Genomic DNA, 22,102 nt, shown 5'->3' with positions numbered 1-22,102 from the left:
AGAGGCAGACAGGTTTCTGTGAGTTTAAAGCAAAACTCGTTTGTTACTATTATGTGTAATTATGTTTATGAGAGGGCATGCATGTAAGTGATGGTTCCTTCAGAGGCATTGTGCCCCTGGAGCTGTAGTGGGAGGTTGTGAGCCATCCAACGTGGGTGCTGGAAATCGAACTCAGGTCTTCTAGAAGGACCACTGAACAATCTCTCCAGCCCCAGGTGTATATTTCTTATAAATTGTCATACACATCATTTTATATAAATTTTCATATGTATAAATTTAATGACTTATATGAAGACCCTCAGAATATGTTATCAATGGAGGACTATGTCCTATTCACTTACTCACTTTGCACCTACTGGGGATTGAATGTAGGGCCTTATGCAAAGTCTCTACAATTGAGCTATATTACCAGTCCTCTCTGACTTTGAGACAGGGTCTCTCTGTTTTACAGACTGGCACTCTTCCACTGAACTTTGTCCTCAACCCTTAGATTTTAAACAATTTTTTTTGTTTTTGTTTTGTTTTGTTTTGTTTTGTTTTTTGAGATATAGTTTCTCTGTATAGCTTTTGAGCCTTTCCTGGAATTTGCTCTGTAGCCCAGGCTGGCCTCGAACTCATGGAGAGCCGCATGCCTCTGCCTCCTGAGTGCTGGGATTACAGGTGTGCGCCACCACAGCCTGGTGTAAATTTTAGAAGTAATTAAAAAATTGTTTAAAGCCAGGCGGTGGTGGCTCATTTTTTTAATCCCAGCACTCAGGAGGCAGAGCCAGGCGGATCTCTGTGAGTTCGAGGCCAGCCTGGTCTACAGAGCAAGTTCTAGGACACCGAGAAACCCTGTCTCAAAAAACAAAAAAACAAAAATTATTTAATTTTAAAAGTGCTCTTTAATCCCTCAAAATGCCAAATATGTATATACTTACACACACACACACACACACACACACACACACACACACACACACACAGTGTTCCCAACCTCAATTCTACCCTCAGGTAAAAATAAAACAAGAACCCCTCCTGCTCCACAGCATCCCCTCAGCACCCTGCAGCTCCCTTCCGAAAACCTCCTTGTGAATGGGGGGCCTCCCTGAACAGAGGTCAAAAAACAGAGGAAGCTGCTGTCATAGTCACTTTATTGAATCTAGGGCACATGAGGAACCAGACACCAGCCTTCCCTCCAGCCCCACTGAAGCCCCACTTTGCATTTCCGGGTCTCGGCACTGGCGGGCCCCTTTTGCCTGGAATGCCCTTCTAAGCTTGATCAGCAAACTCCTACTCACTCTCCCCAGCCCAGAGATCTGAAAGCCCCAGGCAGTGCTCCCTGATTAGCCTGGCCTCTGGGCTTCCTTTGACAGTTTATTAGGTGCTAAAGCCTAGAGTCCCAGGAAACAGCTAAAGAGACAGAACTCAGAATCACAAGTGAGCATTGTGGGAGAGGAAGTTGGAAGGAGTGTGCAGGACACACAGGCCAGTACTACATGTGAGCTTAAGGCTGGGGATGGGTGGGGATCTGTGTCTTTGGAGGCTCTCTAGAACCCAGTGATTCAGGCTGGGGTGCAGGAGACAGTAAGATTAAAATGCTACCCATCTTTTGACCTGTTTCCTTCCCCTCCACCAGTGAAATGTGGTAGAAGGATGGCCGCTGAGGCTTCCTCTCCCTCTCAGCTCAAATGTGACTCTGGCCAAGGACTCATCTCCCACCCGACAACCTGGAACCCCCAGACCAGGGTACTGACCAGAGCTGGACCCCAACCGTTAGCCCTGATAGGAAGCAAGGAAGGAACATTGAGAAAGATCTACTCCCTTGTCTCTTCCCCTCCCAGGGCAGGGAACTGGTCAGGGACGCTGTAACTCCCAGTCAATCCCCAGGTCCAAGGATTGGCTAGTACCATCATGACCAGTGAGCTTGTAGGCAGGGAGTCATGGCCTGCCAGATAGAAACAACTTTACCAGGCCTTGTTCCCATCTGGAGCCAAGTCCAGGCCTTTGTCCCTTCTAGCGCCTTCTCTCGCCCTGCCAGCTCCCACCCTGCCACCTTTCACTTAGTCTTCTGACGGAGTTTGCGCCGCACCAGCTGGCTGAGAAGCAGGGCGGTGAGGGTGCTGCTGCCCACGGTGAGCAGGAAGAGGCCAGAGAAGTTGTGGGGGCAGCGGGCATGCAGAGGCTCATAGATGGGCCTCCGGGCCTGATAGTCCAGCGTCACAGCCTCTAGCTGGGCCAGTGTGCACAGCACCAAAAAGACATGGAAAACTTGGTGTCCCTGCCCAAAGATGTGGCAGCTGCCGGGGAACCAACTCTCGGGCATGACGGTGGAGAAAAACGCAGCGGCCAGAAGAAAGAAAACCACCTGGCACTTGTGATAGAGAAGAGCGGGGTCATCCTCGGCAGAGAGAGGGGACACTATGATGCGGTGCACCACGGGGCTGATGTCCAGCACATAGGCCAGCGCCGAGGGCACCTCCTGGCAAGTTCTGCCCAGCAGGCCTGGTTTTTGACTGTACTTGTTGTAGCAGGAGCCGGCACAAGACAGCCAGGCCAAAAAGGCAGCCATGGGCAGGAAGATGGCCTGTACCCGGGCATGCCAGGAGGGCTCAATGGCGTAGTAGAAGTGTGCCAGGGCACTGCCAAACTGGTACACGGCTACGCCCACGTAGTCCAGGAAGAAGAGACTGTAGTGCCAAAATTCCGACTTGGCTTGCAGGAGGTGCGCCAGGGCACTGAAGGAGAGGTAGGTGAAGGAGGCCAGGACGATGATGAAGAGCGGCAGGGCGTGCGGGTCCTCCCGGAAGTCCACACTCCCCACCAGGATGACCAGGCGCAGCAGCAGCACCAGGGCGGCCAGCAGGTGGGTCCACACGTTCACAGCCTCATTGTGCTGTTGGAAGAGCGTGCGGAAGTAGAAACACCAGGTCTGATGCAGCGGCCGGTAGCCGGCGTAGATGTATGGCTTCCAGAAGAGAGGTGGCACCTCAGCCCGGCCCACCGTGAACACGGGCTCCGGCTGCAGAGGCTTCTGGCCCACGTGCCACAGGCTGGACAGCAGGTGGCTGAACTTCTGGGCTACTGCCATCGCCATGCCGGGGTCCTGGGCAGGAAACTGGGAGAGAGGTCAGGGCAACGTCAAGGTCCTGGTGTGTCTACCTGGGGCTCTGACACCCCAGACTTCCTCCCATCTCCCATACCCTGTCCTCAGGCTGCGTTTGAGAACCAAAGAGTGACCCTAAAAAAGCCAAGCTCTCTCCCCTGGCATTCTCAGAACAGGGCCTGCCGTAGTAGATGCTCACTAGTAGAGTCACTGTACCTAGGGTAAATCATGAGAGTAAAGAGTTTTCTAGAAGTACTTCGACCTTGAAGAATCATTATGGAAAACCGTGATTGTTTCCCATGATTTGTAGAATTGTTTTTTCTGGAGGGGGTGTTACAGCCTTCGCATGACTTTGGTCACCAGATGCCGCTGGCACACCTGAAGCTCTTGGATTATTGTGTGCTGCAAACGGTACACGGTAAAGGACTAACTAAAGTAGTAGGGGCATGTGATGCTTATCTTTAGAGAAACATGGGAATTAGAATAGGGACCTTGGTATGAGGAAATACTTTACCTGAAAAATAACTTTGTGTTACCATCAATAAATACGCCTTTGTGCTGTTTGGGGTTCTGTTCATGGGAGGCTAGACCTTCCTGTTGACCTCTTTCTGCCAGCGACTCACACAACACTGAACACCCCGATGCTCAGTGCATGTGGAAGGGCCTCATTCATTCCTGGGGATCCCTGCCTCAGTCACTTTCTTTCAGTACAGTTACCACAGCAGCCCCAGCTGTTTTCTCTGCTTAAGTATAGAGGAGATGGGGACAGGTTCTCTCAGCCTGTGAGCTTGTACCACCATCCACGTTCACTGTGAGTGACAATGGCCTTATTAACAGACCCAACTATCTCTACCCACAACCCATCCAGAGCTGCCAGGGACTCCACTGACAGCCCCACCCCCAACCACCCCACATGATCTGCCCCTACTTCCTTCTCCAACCTAAACACAGTCACAGTCACCCCAGACTCCTGCCTCATGTCATAGCTTTGCACAAACTGTCCCCTCTAATGATGCTCCTCCCGTCTTGCCTACTAGGCAAACTCCTAGTCACTCCTCAAAACCTATTTCTTCTTTGCCCCTCGGACCTCTCTACTTGAGTGCCTACCATCAAACTCCTATGCCTCTCAAGGGCATCAACTGTGTTACTGTGAGCTCAAAGAGGCTGGGCAGTTTGTCTCCATACTTCGTGAACTTGTCGTGTGCAGCAAGTGGCTCGCACTGTTTTCTAGATGAAAGAACAGCATGATGCATTCTGGTAGCACTTCAAGAGCCAACTCCAAAGGCCAATTTTCCCTGAGAGAAGTCTCAGGATCCGGGCCTAGAGAATCGCCCCTTTCCCTCAGCCCCGCCAGTCTCCTCTCTGCTGCCCTTGGATCCTAATTCCAGATAAACCCAACTTAACGGCTCATCCTGGAACTCAGAGCTTGACCGCCGCTGCTGTCCTGATTCCCACCTAGCCTACATCGCACCCCAAACACACCCAGCTCCCTTCCTTCTTCATCCCTCTGCGGTCGCTGTGCCTGCTGTCACACTGGGGTGTGAGTTCACAGGGACAGCGGAGCGTGCACAGGGCCTGCACAGGTCTGAACCAGATCAGGAAGGGGAAGTACTGAGAGGGGAAGTGAACACAACCCCACACTGCCCGCGGCTGTGTCAGAGGAGCAGCAGGTGGCAGTTGAAGTTCAGTGGGTCAGCCCACCCACCAGGAGGAAACTCCCTGATGGGTGAATCTCTGATAGGCAAGGTCCCGAGACCACAGACTCCGGAATGTCTTTTGCTTCTGCTGTGCCTCTACATGTTTGCCGCTGCTGTCTTCCTCTGGTCTCTGGCGTGGTGTGAATGGGTGTGGGGAGATCCCCACTGCCTGTAATGTAGTGTGTTTATCTCATGGAAACATCCCTTTCTACTGGGCATTCTTACCTGTGGATTATTATGATGATGATTTCTTCCTAAGCTTTACTGTCTAAATGATAATATTGTTAGTTTAAATAAAGTTTTGATGATTAAAAATATAAACAAGGAAGTGTCACACTGCTACAACACATGAGTTCCTGTGGAGGAGCTGTATAGACTGTGGCTTAGGTTAAGGATTAAGACAAACAATTAAGGGGGCTGGAGAGATGGCTCAGCAGTTTAGAGCATTGGTTGCTCTTCCAGAGGACCTGGGTTCAATTCCCAGCACCCACATGGCAGCTCACAACTGTCTATAACTGGAAGGTCCAACACCCTCGCACAGACATACATACAGGCAAAACACCAATAAAGTAAAAATAAATTTAAAAAAAGAAAGAAAAAAAAAAAAACAATTGACTCTCAGTTAGCCCAGCTAGCTTAAATTCTTTTAACCTTAATGTTGGGAGACGTGTTCACAGGTTTTGGAGTGCATCCTCACAGCTGAAACAAAGCTTTGAAAGTATCTTAAAGTTAGACTAAGCTGTTTTTGTCAAATAGCTTTGAGGTGAAATACCCAAGAAGATAATCTGAAGTTTTAGAAAGGCACGTAGCTGAATGCAGAACTCTTTAAGGTCAGGGAACAGGAACAAAGCAGCCCAATTATCATTAGCTGACGTACTTTTCTTGCTAAGATTGGTTGATGACCAAAGGTGATGATTATTTCCTTGTACCCATTTTTGCCCTCAATCTCCTGATATAAAAAACTATTGATGAGTGGCTATGCACCCTGAAGATTTAAAACAGAGCTGACTGATTCTTTTCCATATGTAAAAGTCTAGATTTGTGATTCCTTTAAGATTCATTATATGATTACCTTTCAAGATAAGTAATAAATTGGTCCTTTCTTTGTAACTGCAAAACACAGCCTGTCAGTAAAAGACCTGACCGAGGAGAGTATCTTGCTTGCCCACATGGTTAATCTATAACAAGTTGCTTGGGTATGAATGTACATGGGTTCTTGGAATAATTTGTTTTTCCCCTGTAATATGTAAAATGTTTAATCTTGTAAGGGATATGGAAAACATGCTGGTTTTTACTGTTTGTTTTGTATTCATTGTAATCATTCACTTGAAAAACAGACTGTAACCACGTTGTAACTTTTATGTCACCTGAAAGATTGTGCTGGAGTATACAGGCTGCAGAAAAAAGAATAAAGGTAGAGTTAAAATGGGCTAGAAGGAAACCATCAAGAAGGAGAGAGTCGGAACTACAAGGGAGACATCTGGAGTAAAGACAGAGTCAGAAGGAAAACATGAAGAATGAGAGAAGGAAATCACCAGGAAAATAAAGAACAGAGAACGCAAAAGCAGAATAAAGAAAAGGTCTGTAGGAAACCATCAAGAGAGTGTGTGAGTGTCTTTTTCCCTAACCCTCTCAGACAGAAAAGTCTAGCACACACGACTCTGTGGCTCCCTTTGAGCCCTGAGCTGCCTGGAGGCTGGTCCCCCAGGCAGCGATGCCATGTCCCTAACCCAGAGGCTACCTCCAATTGATAACCGCTCACAATGGAGACTCCAGTGGAGTCTCACTGGGTGGACAAGCCACCCTTGGGGCAGGCCGCATTCCCAGCAGTAGGTGGCCAACACAAGACAAGCTCAGGGGCTTCTTTCTTTTTTTTCTCAAGACAGGGTTTCTCTGGGTAGTTTTGGAGCCTGTCCTGGATCTCACTCTGTAGACTAGGCTGGCCTCGAACTCACGGAGATCCACCTGGATCTGCCTCCCGAGTGCTGGGATTAAAGGCATGCGCCACCACCGCCCGGGCTTTTTTTTAAAAAAAACGCTATGTATTTTTCGCTTATATATTATGGTTTCTGGTTTATTTTTTATGAGTGATCTGTGTGTGTGAATGTGTGCATCTCAGCCTGTATATGTGTTTATAGTATGGTTTCTGATTTTGTTTTTTATGAGTGATCTGTGTGCGTCTCAGCATCTATATGCGTTTCCTGTGATTTTTCTTCAGTCCTTTTTTTTTTTTTTTGCTGTTTGTTTGTATGTTTTGTTCTATTCTGGTTTGTTGGTTATTTTTTGGTGTGTTTTTCTTTTAATATTTTTATTTATTTTTATGTGCATTGGTGTTTTGTCTGCATGTGTGTCAGTGTGAGGGTACCAGATCCCCTGGAACTGGAGTAACAGAGAGTGTGAGCTGCCATGTGGGTGCTGGGAATTAAACCCAGTCCTCTGGAAAAGCATCCAGTGCTCTTAACCACTGAACCATCTCTCCAGCCCTTGGTTTGTTTAGTTTTATTTTATCTTATTATTAATATTTTAGATGCCTGCTTGTATTGTAATGAGAGAAAAAGAAAGAAAGAAAGAAAGAAAGAAAGAAAGAAAGAAAGAAAGAAAGGGTGTGGTTTGGGGTGGGGGGAGTGGGGAGGATATGGAATGAGTTGGGGGAAGGGAGACCGTAATCAAAATACATCATATGAAAAAAATATATTTTCAATAAAAAAGTATTTCCTCTTATGACAAAAAAGAGGTAGGCAGAGAGAACGAAAGAAAGAGAGAGAGAGAGAGAGAGAGAGAGAGAGAGAGAAAACACACTAACACACTGAATACCAGCATCCCTTTCTTTCTGTCTCCTGACTGTAGATGCCTGAAGCACCTGCCACCATGCCGGCTGGACCACGATGGACCGTGACGGACTGCACCCTCAGACTGTGAGCCACAACAAGCCCTTCCTCACTCTGGTTACTTTTGTCAAGGATTTTGTCACAGAGAAAATGACTAATATTTAAGACATGGTGTCGGGCTATTTGTCAATCATTTAATAAACACAGCACAACTGCCTGGCACCTGCTGCTTAGTGTGGGCTTACCATTTGTGCTGGTTGGTTTTACGTCAACTTGGTACAAGCTAGAGTCATCAGAGAGGAGGGAGCCTCAGTTGAGAAAAGGCCCCTATAAGATCTGGCTGTAGGCAAGCCTAGAGGGCATTTTCTTAAGTAGTGATCAATGGGGGAGGACCCAGTCCATTGTGGGTGGTGCTATCTCTGAACTGGTGGTCCTGGGGTCTGTAAGAAAGCAGGCTGAACAAGCCATGAGGAGCAAGCCAGTAAGCAGCACTCCTCCATGGCCTCTGCATCAGCTCCTGCCTCCAGGTTCCTGCCCCGTGTGAGTTCCTGTCCTGACTTCCGTTGATGATGAACTATGATGTGTGATGTGGAAGCATAAGCCAAATAAACCCTTTTCCTCCACAAGTCTCATCACAGCAATGGAAACCCTGACAAAGACATCATCATTCATTAACTCAAGCAACTCTTGGTATCTGCCAGATGACTCCTTCAACAAGCTTTCTGGACTCAGCATGCACAGGTGTTCTGTCCACGGATCATCAGCTGTGACAAGGCCACCTTTGTCCCAGCCATTGTATGCACCAGTGCTATGTTCTCACAGCCTCTCTGCCACTACCCCAGACCACCCAAAGGATTCATGCACAATTCAAGTGCTTACAGAGGCGGCACTGGGACCTGCCCCAAGCCTGTTCTCCCCCCCAACCTCCCTAGGCTTCTTCAAGAGTTCCATCATCAGGAGGCAGAGGCAGGTGGATCTCTGAGTTTGAGAACAGCCAGGGCTACATAAAGAAACGCTGTTTTGAAAAACAAACAAACGAACAAAAGAGTTAGATCAGTCACGCACCCTACCCATGAGGGCTCCTTAGCACAGGGAGCACCGTGCTGTTCCGCTTCCTTCACCCCAGAGAGCCTGACTCAGGGCAGAGTCAGGAAGCAGGTCCTTTAGATGGACTATTAACAAGGACTATTAATTTCCACCCAGGGCTCCTTCCTCTTCCCAAGAGACTGGACTTCAGCCTTAACAATTTGGCCTCCGTTCATGTCCACGATTTTGTCTGCAGGGGCAGACTAGGCTTCAGAACACATTTGTGTGGCTCACAAGGAAACTCGACCTGGGCGTTCCCTCCTAGACATAGCCAGCATGCAAGGCTTCCGTTCTGCTGTGGGGAACAGTGAGGCTGCATAAAGCCTTGCACACCTAGTTACTGGGTCCCTGTGATCTCTTAAGTCCACTCCCAGGCTCCATCTCCCCACTCCTGGGACTTCCCGAGGCATGAGAACACACCAGAGGCTCCGAGAAGTTCTATGGCAAAGCGTACTGAGCTTTGTTGAACCTACGTGTGCCAAGTTTACATGACTTACCCTTCCTTTCTCAATCATGAGTACAAGTTAAAATCAAACAGCTGTTCACTCTGTGCTTGTTGTAATAATTCTTTTTTTTCTGTTCTTTGAGACAGGATTTCACTGTGTACTCCAGCTGTCCTGGAACTCTCTCTGTAGATCGGGCCCGCCCCGAACTCACAGAGCCTCTCCAGTGCCACCCAGCATAATCAATTCTTGTAACTTCCCTGGGCAGTAAGTCCTAGTTTGCCCATTGTGTTTTTCAGATGGTACAGTCTAAGAGATGAAGAGATTCTTACTCCAGGGAAGACAGGGAGGGAAAGAATGCATGTATGTGGGGACCCAGTTCTCTGCCTGCAAACCTGGACACTTACCAACTTCTCTACTGCTGGCCTGCCTCCTGTGACCCCCTCCTGCTCCTCTGGAACACCACTGCTAAATACCGATCTGAAGCAGGCAGTCCAGGCTTGTGTAAATTATTTCCTCAGGCCTCTAGTCTCCCTCAGTCCTAGCCTCTTGATCTGCACCAGGGAAGCCCTGGCTTGTAGCCACTCTTCAGGAGGCGGACAATACCGGCACACAAGCCCCATGCACCTAGACATGACGGGCCCTAAACACAGAACCCAGAGGCAGCATTCTAGGGGGATAGAGGTCCCATGGCTTGATTTCCATTAGACTATTGGCAGATAGATCTATTTTCAGAATTAGGTCCTAGCCTCTAAATCTATAGAGACCTCAAACCCAGAGGAAAGCAGGGAGCAAGGTCAGAGGTCAAGCCTGAGCCAGAAGGAAAGGGGTAATCAAGAGATCAGAGGGCATCCAGAGTGATCTTGCCAATCAGGCAGCCAGGCCTTGCCTGTCCCAGACAGCACGCTGCCACAGCACCCCCACCCACTAGGCCTCTCAGATTGCACTGGGTACCTGGGGGTGTTTCTCTGGAGCCTGGGGCCAATGACATCCGCTGTGGAGCTGCAGAAAGTCACCAGATGCCAAGTGCTAAGTGGCACAGGTGAGGGACACTAGAGGTGGGGTTTCCAAGGGCCTGGAAGTGTCTTGTGTGATGTCACAGTAGGGCGGGGCTGAAGATGCTTTGTTTCTGACCCCCACACTAGTAAAATCCAGGCTCAGCCACAAATAACACCTCTGTGGCAGAGGACATTGCTGTCTGGAAAGCTGTGATGTACCCAAGATCATCCAACAAAGGAAGAGCCAAGCCTGCTGGTACCAAGTGGCTGGGGTCTGGGAGATGGGGGTCAGATACACTTGGCGGGTACCTATCCCTTATTCAGTGGGAATCAGAAGGGAAGTTAGGAACAACAGGGTAAGTGAGCCCTGAAGGGTAGCACATGCCTTTGATCCCAGCACTCTGGAGACCAGAGGCAGGCAGGTTTTTTGAGTTCCAGGCCAGCCTGGTCTACACAGCAACTTCAGGACAGCCAGCACTACACAGAGAAACCCAGTCTTGGGGGCGGGAGTAAGCGGCTACTTCCTTAGAAAGGCTTATTGGGAGATGGGCTTTAGGAACAACCAAATGTGACACTAGAGCCCACAAAACAGAAGCTCCGCGACCTTGGGCCACTGACTGACTCTCTGGTTCTTGGCTCCCTTGTGGGAATGACAGAATTACACACCTTGTAGATTGCAGCAGAGACTTAAAGAACTGGAACTAAGTTTGAACACTAGTTAGGGACTCACAGCTGCCATTTTTATGAACACTAGTAGAGTGGTTAGAGAAACTCCAGCCTGAGATTAGCTGGACAGGTTCTTTAAAAATCTGTCCTTGGAATGAGAGTGTGGCCTGGCGGGCACAAGACCCAAGGTTCCACCCCAGCACAACAAAAACAAAAACCTTTAATCTGAGCCAGTGGATTGGGGGGGGGAGGGATACAGGGACGGACGGATGGACAGAAAGTTAACTGTATCATAGCCTGGTGTCATGTTGCCCATCTATAATTTCAGCACTTGGGAGGATCAAGAGGATCACAAGTTGAGAGGTCATCCTTGGCTATATAGAGCAAGTACAAAGCCAGCCTGGGCTACATGAGACTGTCTTGGGGAGAGGGGTAGTTAACTGTCTCCTGAAACATTTACCTGATCCTTGGGGACATATTAAGGACCAGGGAAACTAGAGTATCGACCCTGAGGACACGGAACTATTTAATAATTAAATTGTTCTCAGCAAGGAACATTCAGGGTAATGCCCTTCTGGATTCCAGGATCGCTGAAAATTGGCACTTGCCCACAGACCCAGGAAAGGTGGCTGGGAAGTGACTTCCCCAAAGGAGGAGTCTTAACCCCAGCTGTCCTGTCACAGAGCTAGAGGACACCAGAGAGTAAACTGTGTAAGCAGGCAGACCAAAAGGTAGACGGCCTTGGGCTGGAGGGATGCCTTAGCAGCGGAGAATCTGTGCTGCTCTCCCAGAGGATCTGAGTTCAGTCTCCTGTACCCACAGGCTCAGAACTGCCTGTAACTCCAGCTCTAGGGGATCTGATGCCTCTAACTCTGTTGGCTTCTGCACTTACATATGCACAAACCACATGTAGAAATACACCTAATTGTAAATCAATTAAAAAAAAAAAAAAAGATAGATGCCCTGGCCTAGCCAGGGCAGGGCATAGGCTGCCAAGAGGAAGGGGGAATTCTGGCCCTCCCATCCCCCTTCTCCAAGCCTACTAACTCATACTCCCTTTTCCTAAATCCCAGGTCACCTCTTCACCTTCTCTTCCAAGGCTTGCCAACTCCAGTTCCTCCTGGAGTTCTCATACCTAGTGGCTGGTACCTTCCGGCTGGCTGTGGGTCATCAGGAGAAAGCGGGCTTTGGGGACAGCGAGCCCTGACCACCCTCCCTCCATGCTCAGGCTTCACCCAGTGCTTCCTAACTTGAACCCACCAGGCCGTCCCCACAGAGCAGGGGACACCAGGAATGATGGGATTCCTGCTCTACTGTTCACCCACACAGATGCCTATAGGGGCAAAAGGCCACCGTGAAGAAGACAGGGCCACTGCCTGAAAGGGTGGGTGACCACTGCCCGACTCTGGGGGAGCCAAAAGTCCAGGTTTTGTGTGGGCATGGAATCTGAGGTCCAGAACTTACTAGCTTGGTAACTTTGTGAGAATTCCTTAGCCTCTCTGAACTGGTTTCCTCAGAGGCTAAAAAGAGCTACCATTGGGCTCTCGTAAAAACTGTCACTGCTTAATGCTCATTATTTTTGTTGGGATCTCCGTGCTCAGCCACAAAAGCACTGGGTGGCTTGGACAAGCCCCTTCTACTTTGGGTCCTTGTTTTTTACAGGAAAAAAAAAATGAATTCACTTACTTCAAAGTGACCTGAGGCCCTGTAACAGTCCATCTGCTGTGGGATGATCCTTCTGTATGCTGTGAGTGTGTATTACTCTCATTGGTTAATAATAAAGCTGTTTGGCCAATAGCAAGGCAGGATAAAGTTAGGCGGGACAATCAAACTGAGGACTGGGATGATGAAGGGCGGAGTTGAGAGAGAGACACCAGGGAGCCACCCAAGAAGCAAGACGCTAGAGGACTGGTAAAGCCACAGACCACATGGCAATACATAGATGAACAGAAATGGGTTATTTAAAAGTAAGAGCTACACTTCCACAACTTGACTAAAATATAGCTCTCTGAACAGATGAAGATAGGTTTCTTCTGCATCCCAGAATCTAATCAATATTTATATGTATAATTCAGCTGTTATTTGGCTTAAAAGGGCTTATTGGGAAATGTTATCATTTATACTATTTTTTACAGAGAAAATATTTTACTTTTTAAAATAACCTTGGACTTTTAAATTATAACCTGTTTTTATGTTTAAGCTGTCTGTGTATTATTTCTCCTATAGTTGTACATAAAATGTTTTTACATTCAAAAAAGGGACAAATACTATAGAATTGTATTACATGAAATATATAGAATATACAAATTCATAGAGACAGAAAGATTAGATGTTATCTCAATATAGAGAAGAAAAGAATATAGAGCAATGATTTCCTAAGTACAGAATCTCTGTTTTGTATATGGAAAAGCCCCACAAATGGACAGTAGTATCAGGACATAATATCATGAATGTAATAAATCAATACAATTAATGTAATTAATGAATATCATAAATATAATTATTTAATGAATACTGTGAATGTAATCAATGAATTCCACAAATATAATTAATATCATGATTACATGATAATAATAAATAAATTTTTTAAAAGTAAGAGCTAGTCAATAATAAGCCTGAGCTATTGGCTGAGCATTTATAACTCATATAAGCCTTTGTGTGTTTATTTGGGACCAGGCGGTCAGGACAGAAAAACTCGGCCTCTGTTTCCATCCATCAGCAGTTATTTTATTTTGGGCCTGCTATGCCCCAGGAACTAGCCCTCTGACAATGATTAGAGCAGCACATTAGCATGGTTATTCCCTAGCCCTCAGGTGCGTCAGGCCTCACTGAAGGAGGAACCAGGGTCATCAGGCTTAGTCACCCCTGCCCTTCTTCACCTCCTTAGCATGCAAAGCATCCATGCTGCTTTGTGGACCTGACTGCTCAGCACATTCTCTTAAAGTCTGTTTTATCTCGCCATGGAGAGCAAAGGTTGGCCTCAATAGATAAAGAGAATAAAGCCGGGATTCAGAAATTACACGGTGTACAAATGCCATCTTCCTCCTTCCTCCTGTCTTTCTTCTTCCCTTGACTCTTCCTTTTGTCTTTCTTTGTGTGAGTGAACGCCCACGTGTGGGTCTGTGTGGAGGCCAAAGTTCTGTGAGCTGTCTTCCTCTATCACGCTCTGCCTTATCTTGAGGCAGGGTCTCTTGCTGAACCTGAGGTTCTCCAATTGGGCTAGACTGACTGGCCAGTGAGCCCCCTAAGCCCCACCCCACCCCCACCAGCCCTGGCTTTTCATGTGGGTGCTGGAGATCCGAACTCAGATCCCCATGCTTACCCAGCAAGCACTTTACTGGCTCATCCCTCTGTCCTTTTCAGACACGATCTCACCATGTTGCTCAGACTGGCCTTCAAGTCATGATTCCCCTGCCTCTGCCTCCCGAGTGCTGGGATTACAGGTGTGCACCACCATGCATACCTAATTTTTCATATTTCTATGAACCTGTTAAAAATAAATAAATAACCTAGTTGGGCATGGTGGAGCATGCCTTTAATCCCATCACTCGGGAGGCAGAGGCAGTAGATCTCTGAGTTTGAGGCCAGCCTGGTCTACAGAGCAAGTTCCAGGACAGCCAGGGCTACACAGAGAAACCCTGTCTCAAAATAAACCAATAAATAAAAACCCTAGCAATTGGGAGGCTGAGGCAGGCGTACCAAGAGTTCCAAGCCAGCTTGGCCTGTATACTAAGACCCTGCCTCAAAAATTAATTTAATTTAATGTAATAGTTACTTGGGAGCAGAAGGGAAAATCACTTGAACCCAGGAATTCAAGGCCCATGTGGGAAAAACAGCAAGACTCCTATCTACAAAAGATAAAGAAAGACTAGCAATAAAAAGTCTAGCCAGAGTTAACATTGGGACTGTGGGAGGCAAAACCTCCAGAGAGGTCCTGAGGGGAAGATAAGCCATGGAGGACCCCAAATGCTGATCCAGGCCCACAGGCAAGAAAACACCAATGTTTGTCTAACTCCAGAAACGGAGCTCCAGGCAATTTCTGGGCATCCAGTGAGTGAATGTAGATGGGACAAGCTCTGGCAGGCCTTCAGGTCTCTCAGCAACCAAGTCACCTCCCTCTTTGCAAACCAATTCTCCCATTCAGCTCAACCAGTTTAAAGAAAAAGCCCCCTCCATGTCTTCCAGGGTGGAACAGAAGAAACTGTCTGTAACTGCGCTGAGGGCCTCCATTTGTACTCGGGAATGTGATCAGAATGGAAAGAGTAATTTTTAAGAAAATTCTTCCCTGGAACTCAGACACGCCACTGCTCCAAGGAGAGTACCCTGAAAGGGGGAAACAGCCCAGAGAGGTTGGGCCAGCTAGCTCCAGCCGCCCAATACAGGACACAGCCCTGGGACAGGGCCTGAGATTGGAAAGAGTACCCTAAAGCATCAGGGGGGACCTGAGGCACACAGTCCTCCTGACAGGAGCTTCAACAAAGCATCCTCGGATGTCCAACAAGTCCAGGCCAGCCTGGAGACCTGTTGGGACACAGGGCCTGAAGCAGGCTTGGAGTCTGCAGGGGTTGCTAGGGGAAAATGCCCCAGGTTAGTGCTATGGGTGGTGGGGTCTTGTCCCTTTTCCTCCCTAGAGCAATCTGGCTTTCCTGCCATTAAGGGAGGGGTCCGATATTCTGGCCTGGTGGCCCTCCCACCTCCCTAGAGCTTTCCTCAGGGTTCCCCCCCAGGATCTGCATCCCACACCCACACCCACTCATGCCCGTTCTTGCCCCATCATCTCCTTGCTCCTAGGGTGCACACAGCCTGTGAGGCTGTTCCTTGAGTGTGATCCTGCAGGCCCGCTCCCCTGTCTACCTTCTGCAGACTGTACTGAAGTATTCCCTCCATCCCACCAGCTCATAGGCCATCCTCCAGTCCTGGCCCTCCTTCCCTCCCTGACACGCTCGCTGCCTCTGGTCCCCCCATAACCTTCTGCTCTCTGCCCTCGCCCCCCGCTACAGTGTTGCTCTCACCTCGCGGGGGGTTACCTCGGACTCCGCTTTTTCCTGTCCCCTCCTCGCTGTTGATTCCCCTGGCGGTCTCTCCCGGACCCCTACCGGGAGGTGCTCCCCTACATGACTGTCAGGGTCCCGCCGTTCTCAGCCTCGCCCCCTCTTCCGCCACCTGCCCACTTCCGCCACTGGGCACCGCGCACGTGCAGAGCTAGGAGCACACCCCCAACCCCTGCGCCCGCCGGAGGACCTCTGCACACCCAGCCCAGCCCCGGGATCTCCAGGCGCAGCCTCACCTGTGGCCAGAGCAGAGCTGATAGCTGTCTGCTGCGGCCCCGCCGCGGAGTCACAGATAAAGCAGCGGCGGCGGCCACGCCCCAAGCGCGGAGGGCGGCTCTGGACACCAGGGACTCGCCCGCCTCCGCGGGTCTTATGCAAGCCTCGGCTGCAGGAGGAGTCACTCCCGATCGCATCCCAGGACTTCCTGTGGTCACAGTACAGGCTGAAATAGGAGGCCCCGGAGATCCTAGGCTCGGCCATGGGGCTGCAAACTCCTGCTGAGTTTATCCACTTCCCCAAAGTGCAGGCTTCAAGCTGGTGACAGCTGCAAGAGAGTGGGATGAGTGTCCCAGCAAGAGCTCTCAACACACATCACTCATCCCTCACTGTAGCCCAGATCTCCTTGAGGGAGCTGCTCCCCAAGCGGGGATCTCTGTTTATCAAGGTCTCACCCCATGACCTCAGGGAATTCCCCTGTCTCGGTTTGTCTAGATGTCTATTGTCAAAATAGCTTCTCCTTATTGTCAAATCTCCATCCAGGTGTGGGCACATCCCTGTGCGTTTTTTAAAGTCGGGGTAGGCCTTCCTTCGGTAAATACTGGCTCACAGTGCCTCACGTGCCCATTCCGGGGGTGTGCAGAGACCCATACCTAACAAAAAATGGAGACCCAGACCGGGTCTTGAGTGCATAGGGCCTGACTGATGGGCTCAGCTCTCAGTGAGCTCCTGAGTCTGGTGCGCTGGCACATTAGCAGGATGGGAGCCTGGTGCTACCCAGCTCACCACCTGGCCTTGGACAAGCCTCCTTGTTCTCTGGGCCTCAGTGTTAGGGAGCAAGGTTGTTAGGGTTAGGTCAAACGGTGGGCATGGAGGTCTTTGGAAACTGCAAAATGTGTATTTCACTCTGTACTGTGATGAAGTATGCAATCTTAATGTGATACTGTGAAACTGGCCTCTCCTTCGAGTTCAGATAAACCCCCAAATTCCCTAATCCGTGGGGCAAGGTGGCAGGCCTGCCATCCCAGCTACTCTGGAGGCTGGGGCAGGAGGATTGTTTGAGCCCAGGTGTTCAAGACCAGCCTGGGCAGCATAAGGCAACTCTGTCTCAATAGGATAAATAAAAACTAAAGACTTACCCAGCATCGTGGTGCACACCTTTAGACCCAGCACTCAGGAGGCAGAAGTGGGGGAGGGAATCTCTGAGTTCGAGGTCAGCCTGGTCTACAGAGAGAGTTCCAGGACAGCCAGGGCTACACAGAGACCTTGTCTTGAAAAACAAAACAAGCCGGGCGGTGGTGGCGCACGCCTTTAATCCCAGCACTCGGGAGGCAGAGCCAGGTGGATCTCTGTGAGTTCGAGGCCAGCCCGGGCTACCAAGTGAGTTCCAGGAAAAGGCGCAAAGCTACACAGAGAAACCCTGTCTCGAAAAACCAAAAAAAAAAAAAAAAAGAAAAAGAAAAACAAAACAAACGAACAAACAAAAAAAAACCAAACCAAACCAAACAAACAAACAAAAAAAACCACTAAAAACTTGGAAGATGGCTTGGATTCAGCTTCCATTTTTGGAAGGAAGGTCAAGCTTGGTTTACTTTTATTCTTTGTTATGTTTTGGTTTTGGTTTTCTTGTTTTGTTTTGTTTTGTTTTTTGTTTTTTCTTATTGGGTTTTTTTGTTCATTTGTGTGTTTTTAAAGAGAGTCTTATGAGGTTTCTGCCTGGAACTCACTATGGAGCAAAGGCTGGCCTGAAATTCCTGATCCCCCTGGCTCCACCTCCCAAGTGCTGAGCCCACAGGCATACACCCCCACATCACTGCGTAGCTCACTTTTAAATCCACAGTTCACACTTACTGTGCTTGGCATGTGGCAAGCATCGAGCCAAACACTTGCTCTCTTGACCCAAACAAGCCTATGAAACGGGTACTGTGTTTAACTCACTTTGCGCGCACGTGGGGGTGGGGGGGTGGGGGGGTGAGGGGTGGGCTCAGAGGGATCACAAGGGCCTTTACCATGATCTCGTCTAAGCCTGGAGCATTCCTTTGAGGTGAATGTGATGGCCACTGTTTTATGGATAGAAAAGTTGAGGCCTCGAGCCAGGAAAGATGTGTCCCAGCTCAGGCAGCTAGAGATGTGTCTGCCCCAGGCTCTGGGCAATATTGGCCCAGGAGGTGTGCTTGCAAGAGAGAAATCACTCAGCTACGACACTCCACTGTGGATTTCTGAGAGCGCAGTAATTCAGTAAGGACAGTGGTCAGCCATGGAGCCTCATTGCCCATGTGGAGTCCATAACGTATGCTGTAATAACTATAGCATGTAATAACATCGTACTTGTCTGTGGCTGAGGAAATGGGTTCCAGGCCACACAGTCACTTCGCATTGGGCCTGGATCCAAGCCAGCTCTTATCTGTGGCGCAGGGCTGGCATGAAGGAGTAACCCTGAGTGCTTCCTTAACATGTCCTGCTATGCAGCAACTCCCATCTTTGGGAACTCCACCTCTCACAGCTCAGTTCAGACCATTGAGTGAGGCCGGGACTGATGTTCCAGAAGCACAGACAGACCCCCTGCCACCCAGAATCCTTTGGGTGTCATCCACTTGTCTCAGATCCTAGTAACAAGATCTCCAGTGAGATTGGATTTCTAGGCCAGCTTCCCTCAAACCTCTGACAGACGTCAACAGGCCTCAGGAGCCAGGCTCTGAACTGGAAATTATCAGGAAAGGTCTTCAAGGTTCTCATGGTAAGAGATAGGATGAAGAAGCGGTACCTGTGCCAACAAGATTGCATACTCATAAACTCTGCAATGTGCCAGCTGTGTTACTGTGAGCAAGTCACATGCCCTCTTTGGATACATCTCCTCCACTGAGAGAGGGAGGGGAGGGGGAAGCCTGGGGAAGTCAGAGCACCAAGTATTTGCTTCTCCTACCCCATGAGTCTCAGAAATTGAATTCGTGTCCATCAGGCTAAGCAGCAGGAGCCTTTCCACTGAGCCATCTTGCCTGACAACTGCCTATTATTTCACATTTCACTTCCCCATCAACTTTTGCTCAGTGAGAAAAGGAAAAGTAGCCCTGGAAGGCTGAGGTTTGGCTCTATTGAAGTCTTTCTGGTCTCACAACAAAGCTAGTATGAAAGCCTGGGGTCTGGTTGGACTGTAATTGCAGACACGCCTGGGGTAGGATGAATTTCCTAGTCATTGGTCCTGGGACCAGTACCTCAGGACGAGGATCCCCAGGGCCTCGGGAGCAAAGAGGACTTCTGGCAGAAGAAAGAGAACATCCAAAGGCCGAGGAATGCAGGCTGAGGACAGTGAGTGCATGGACCATGACCTGGGGGCCGAGAGCAAGGTGGGGCTTCTAAAGAACTGAACACAGAGAAATGAGAGCAGGACAGCACAAGACAGGGACTTCAGCAGGCCAGGTGTCCCCTGTGACAACATGGCTTGGCATCTTGCAAGCTGAAAATTCCAAAGAAAAATGGCTATAGCACTAGCTTCCTCCGACTCCCTGACTCTCTATGGAGACAGGCCGGGCATGTGTACTTCCTGAGTCACTGGACAGAGGCGGCTGCAGGAACATCTCCCCAGGTACCATGGACTTGGGCTGGGCATCTTGGGATGGTTGGGAAGGGGAGTGGGTCGGTAGAGACTGTCCTTGGCAGGGATCTTCAGAAGGTGATCCTACAGTGATTAATTATCTCCAGTATGGCAGACACAAGAGTGCCAGACCAAACTTCAGCCTCAGCTGTGGAGGACTCCACCATGCTCACTGACTCAGCCACCTCCACTTTCCTGCCTTGGAGACAGTTGGCTGGTGCAGACAGTTGACACCCTGGGGACATAGTGCTATCTGGGAGCTTTTGTACAGGCCCTGGCCTCCTGTCCAAATGGAGCTGTGGGCTGGGAGCAAAATGGAGCTCCTGGGGGAACTGAAGGGAGAGACGTGACAGGACTCTGGAGAGAGTAGCCTGGGACGGGACAAGGGTTTCAACAGGCCAGGTGTCTCCTGTGGCAAACGGCTTGGCATCTTGCCTGAGAAAATCACTTACGCTGTCTTCGCGTGAGACGCCCCAGGATACAGGCTCTGTATCCGGGATGGACTGGTACTTCCTCCACCTGCTTCGGTTGGTTCTACAGGAGGCGGGAACACATTGGCAAGGAGGTGTGAAGGTACAAAGTGTCTCCAGGAGTCTCCATTCCCACTCCAGGCTCAAAGATGCAACACCTGCCCAGCCCTGTGACCTCTGCACCTTCTCATGATGTCCCTTGGGGTATGTGGGAGGTGACCTGAGATGCCTCAGATGAGACTGATTGCTGAGTATGTGGAACCTGTGCAAACCTTAAGACTTCAAGACAGCGATGCAGAGTCCCTTAGTAAGCCTGGGGACTGTCAGTGCACAGGGCTCTGCTGGTGACATGGTCCCAGAGAGTGCCATGCCTGTCTGATGTCACTCAGATCTCTATCTAATGCTACCCAATCATAGAGGGCCTGCTCACCTCAGCTTCCATCAGGGCCTTCCACTCCTGGGACTGTAGGACCGATTCTCTCCTCCAGGGAATGTCAGCCCCTAGAGGTCCTGGGTGACGCCTGGTCACTGTTGTATCTCGGAACATTCTAGACACCCAGAAAGTACTCTGTAGAGACGAATGCAAAGGAAGGAGGGAGGAGATCTTCAGGCCTGGAGCAGATCTAAGCTTGGGAAAGCAGTTACTTGATTACCACTCAATTTCCCGAAGGAGACTATTTAGTGATTTAAAGTCATCGGGGAGATGGGCCAGCAGTTTAGAGCACTGGCTGGTGTTTTAGAGGACCTGGGTTCAATTCCCAGCACCCACAGAGCAGCTGTCAACTGTCTGTTAACTCCAGTCCCAAGGAGATCTGACGCCCTCTTCTGGTCTCCTCGGGTACTGCATGCAAGTGATCTGCAGGCAAAACACTTGTACACATAAAACAAAGTTCAGTTCCAGGCTAGCCAGGGCTACATAATGAGACTTTGTCTTAGAAATAATATTAATAGTTTTTTTTTTAATAAAGTGTTTGGGGCCGGGCGGTGGTGGCGCACGCCTTTAATCCCAGCACTCGGGAGGCAGAGCCAGGCGGATCTCTGTGAGTTTGAGGCCAGCCTGGGCTACCAAGTGAGTTCCAGGAAAGGCGCAAAGCTACACAGAGAAATCCTGTCTCGAAAAACCAAAAAAATAAAAAAATAAAAAAATAAAAAAGCCGGGCGGTGGTGGCACACGCCTTTAATCCCAGCACTCGGGAGGCAGAGCCAGGCGGATCTCTGTGAGTTCGAGGCCAGCCTGGGCTACCAAGTGAGTCCCAGGAAAGGCGCAAAGCTACACAGAGAAACCTTGTCTCGAAAAACCAAAAAATAAATAAATAAATAAAATAAAAATAAAGTGTTTGGGAGCATTTTTCTTAGAAATCTGAGCGTCAAGTTGCAGGAACTGTGAATGATTTTGGCCATGGAACCAGAACCAGTCCACCAGAAGTATCCCCAAAGGTCCGGAGGGCCGAAGGCACAGGAAGCCATTTTCTCTAGAAGTAGGGTTCCCACCTTGCTGGGTGTGCTGGCCCTTCGTGCACATTCGTCCCCAGCCCCTCGTTTACACAAATGGCTAAATTCCCTTTAGTGTTGGGAACTCTCTGTGCCTCTGTTCTTTGCGTGTACACAACCACACACTTCCTCCCCCTCTGAGTGGTCCCCTCCACCCCCGATGTTTAACTTCCTGCCTGCTTCTGGTCTTTGGTTACAGACAGTATTACACTGGCTGACCTTTCGCCTACATCGTTTTGCTTAAACCAGGCGGTCTGTAGGGCAAAGTCCTAGAAGCAGAAGTGTGAGTCAAATGATTTGGGGAGCCGCGGCGTCGAGCAGAGAACCTGGCCTCAAAACTTCCAGAGATGCCGGCTGGAAGATGCCGGCCCTGTTCGGACAGATCTTTCCCCTTTAGCTTGAGCGGTTCTTGTGAGTGAGGCTGGATCTGCATCAAAACACACGGAAGAAGGGTCTGGAAAGATGGCGCAGCAATTAAG

The 22,102-nt window shown here is 49.4% G+C and overlaps 2 protein-coding genes and 1 long non-coding RNA gene across 5 annotated transcripts in view; 1 reads left to right on the top strand and 2 right to left on the bottom strand.

Moving 5' to 3' along the window:
• Aunip (aurora kinase A and ninein interacting protein) overlaps positions 1-10,208 on the bottom strand; it is a 26,233-nt gene extending 16,025 nt beyond the window's left edge. The window contains exon 1 of the mRNA XM_059255161.1: positions 10,094-10,208. The gene's annotated coding sequence lies outside the window, so the exon portion shown is untranslated. The remainder of the gene's footprint in view (positions 1-10,093) is intronic.
• Paqr7 (progestin and adipoQ receptor family member 7) lies at positions 1,501-22,102 on the bottom strand. 3 transcript variants are annotated; one of them, XM_059255158.1, is made up of 4 exons: positions 21,854-22,102; positions 20,563-20,700; positions 16,091-16,398; positions 1,501-3,097 (listed from the first exon to the last, which is right to left on the bottom strand). In XM_059255158.1, the coding sequence occupies exons 3-4, from the start codon at positions 16,265-16,267 to the stop codon at positions 2,039-2,041; spliced, it is 1,236 nt and encodes a 411-aa protein (XP_059111141.1). In that variant the 5' UTR covers positions 16,268-16,398; positions 20,563-20,700; positions 21,854-22,102; the 3' UTR covers positions 1,501-2,038. The 3 variants fall into 3 exon arrangements, with proteins under 3 accessions (XP_059111141.1, XP_059111142.1, XP_059111143.1); XM_059255159.1 differs by lacking the exons at positions 20,563-20,700; positions 21,854-22,102 and adding an exon at positions 20,115-20,198; XM_059255160.1 differs by lacking the exons at positions 16,091-16,398; positions 20,563-20,700; positions 21,854-22,102 and adding an exon at positions 10,094-10,200.
• Positions 10,246-12,971, top strand: LOC131904169 (uncharacterized). Its single transcript, XR_009377689.1, has 3 exons — positions 10,246-10,393; positions 12,466-12,550; positions 12,939-12,971. It is a non-coding gene; the product is annotated as an uncharacterized LOC131904169 (long non-coding RNA).

The sequence above is a fragment of the Peromyscus eremicus genome, chromosome 2, assembly GCF_949786415.1.
Source record: "Peromyscus eremicus chromosome 2, PerEre_H2_v1, whole genome shotgun sequence".
Lineage (NCBI taxonomy): Eukaryota > Metazoa > Chordata > Mammalia > Rodentia > Cricetidae > Peromyscus > Peromyscus eremicus.
The sequence above is the reverse complement of the archived record's forward strand: the minus strand, read 5'-3'. Positions and strand labels throughout refer to the sequence as shown.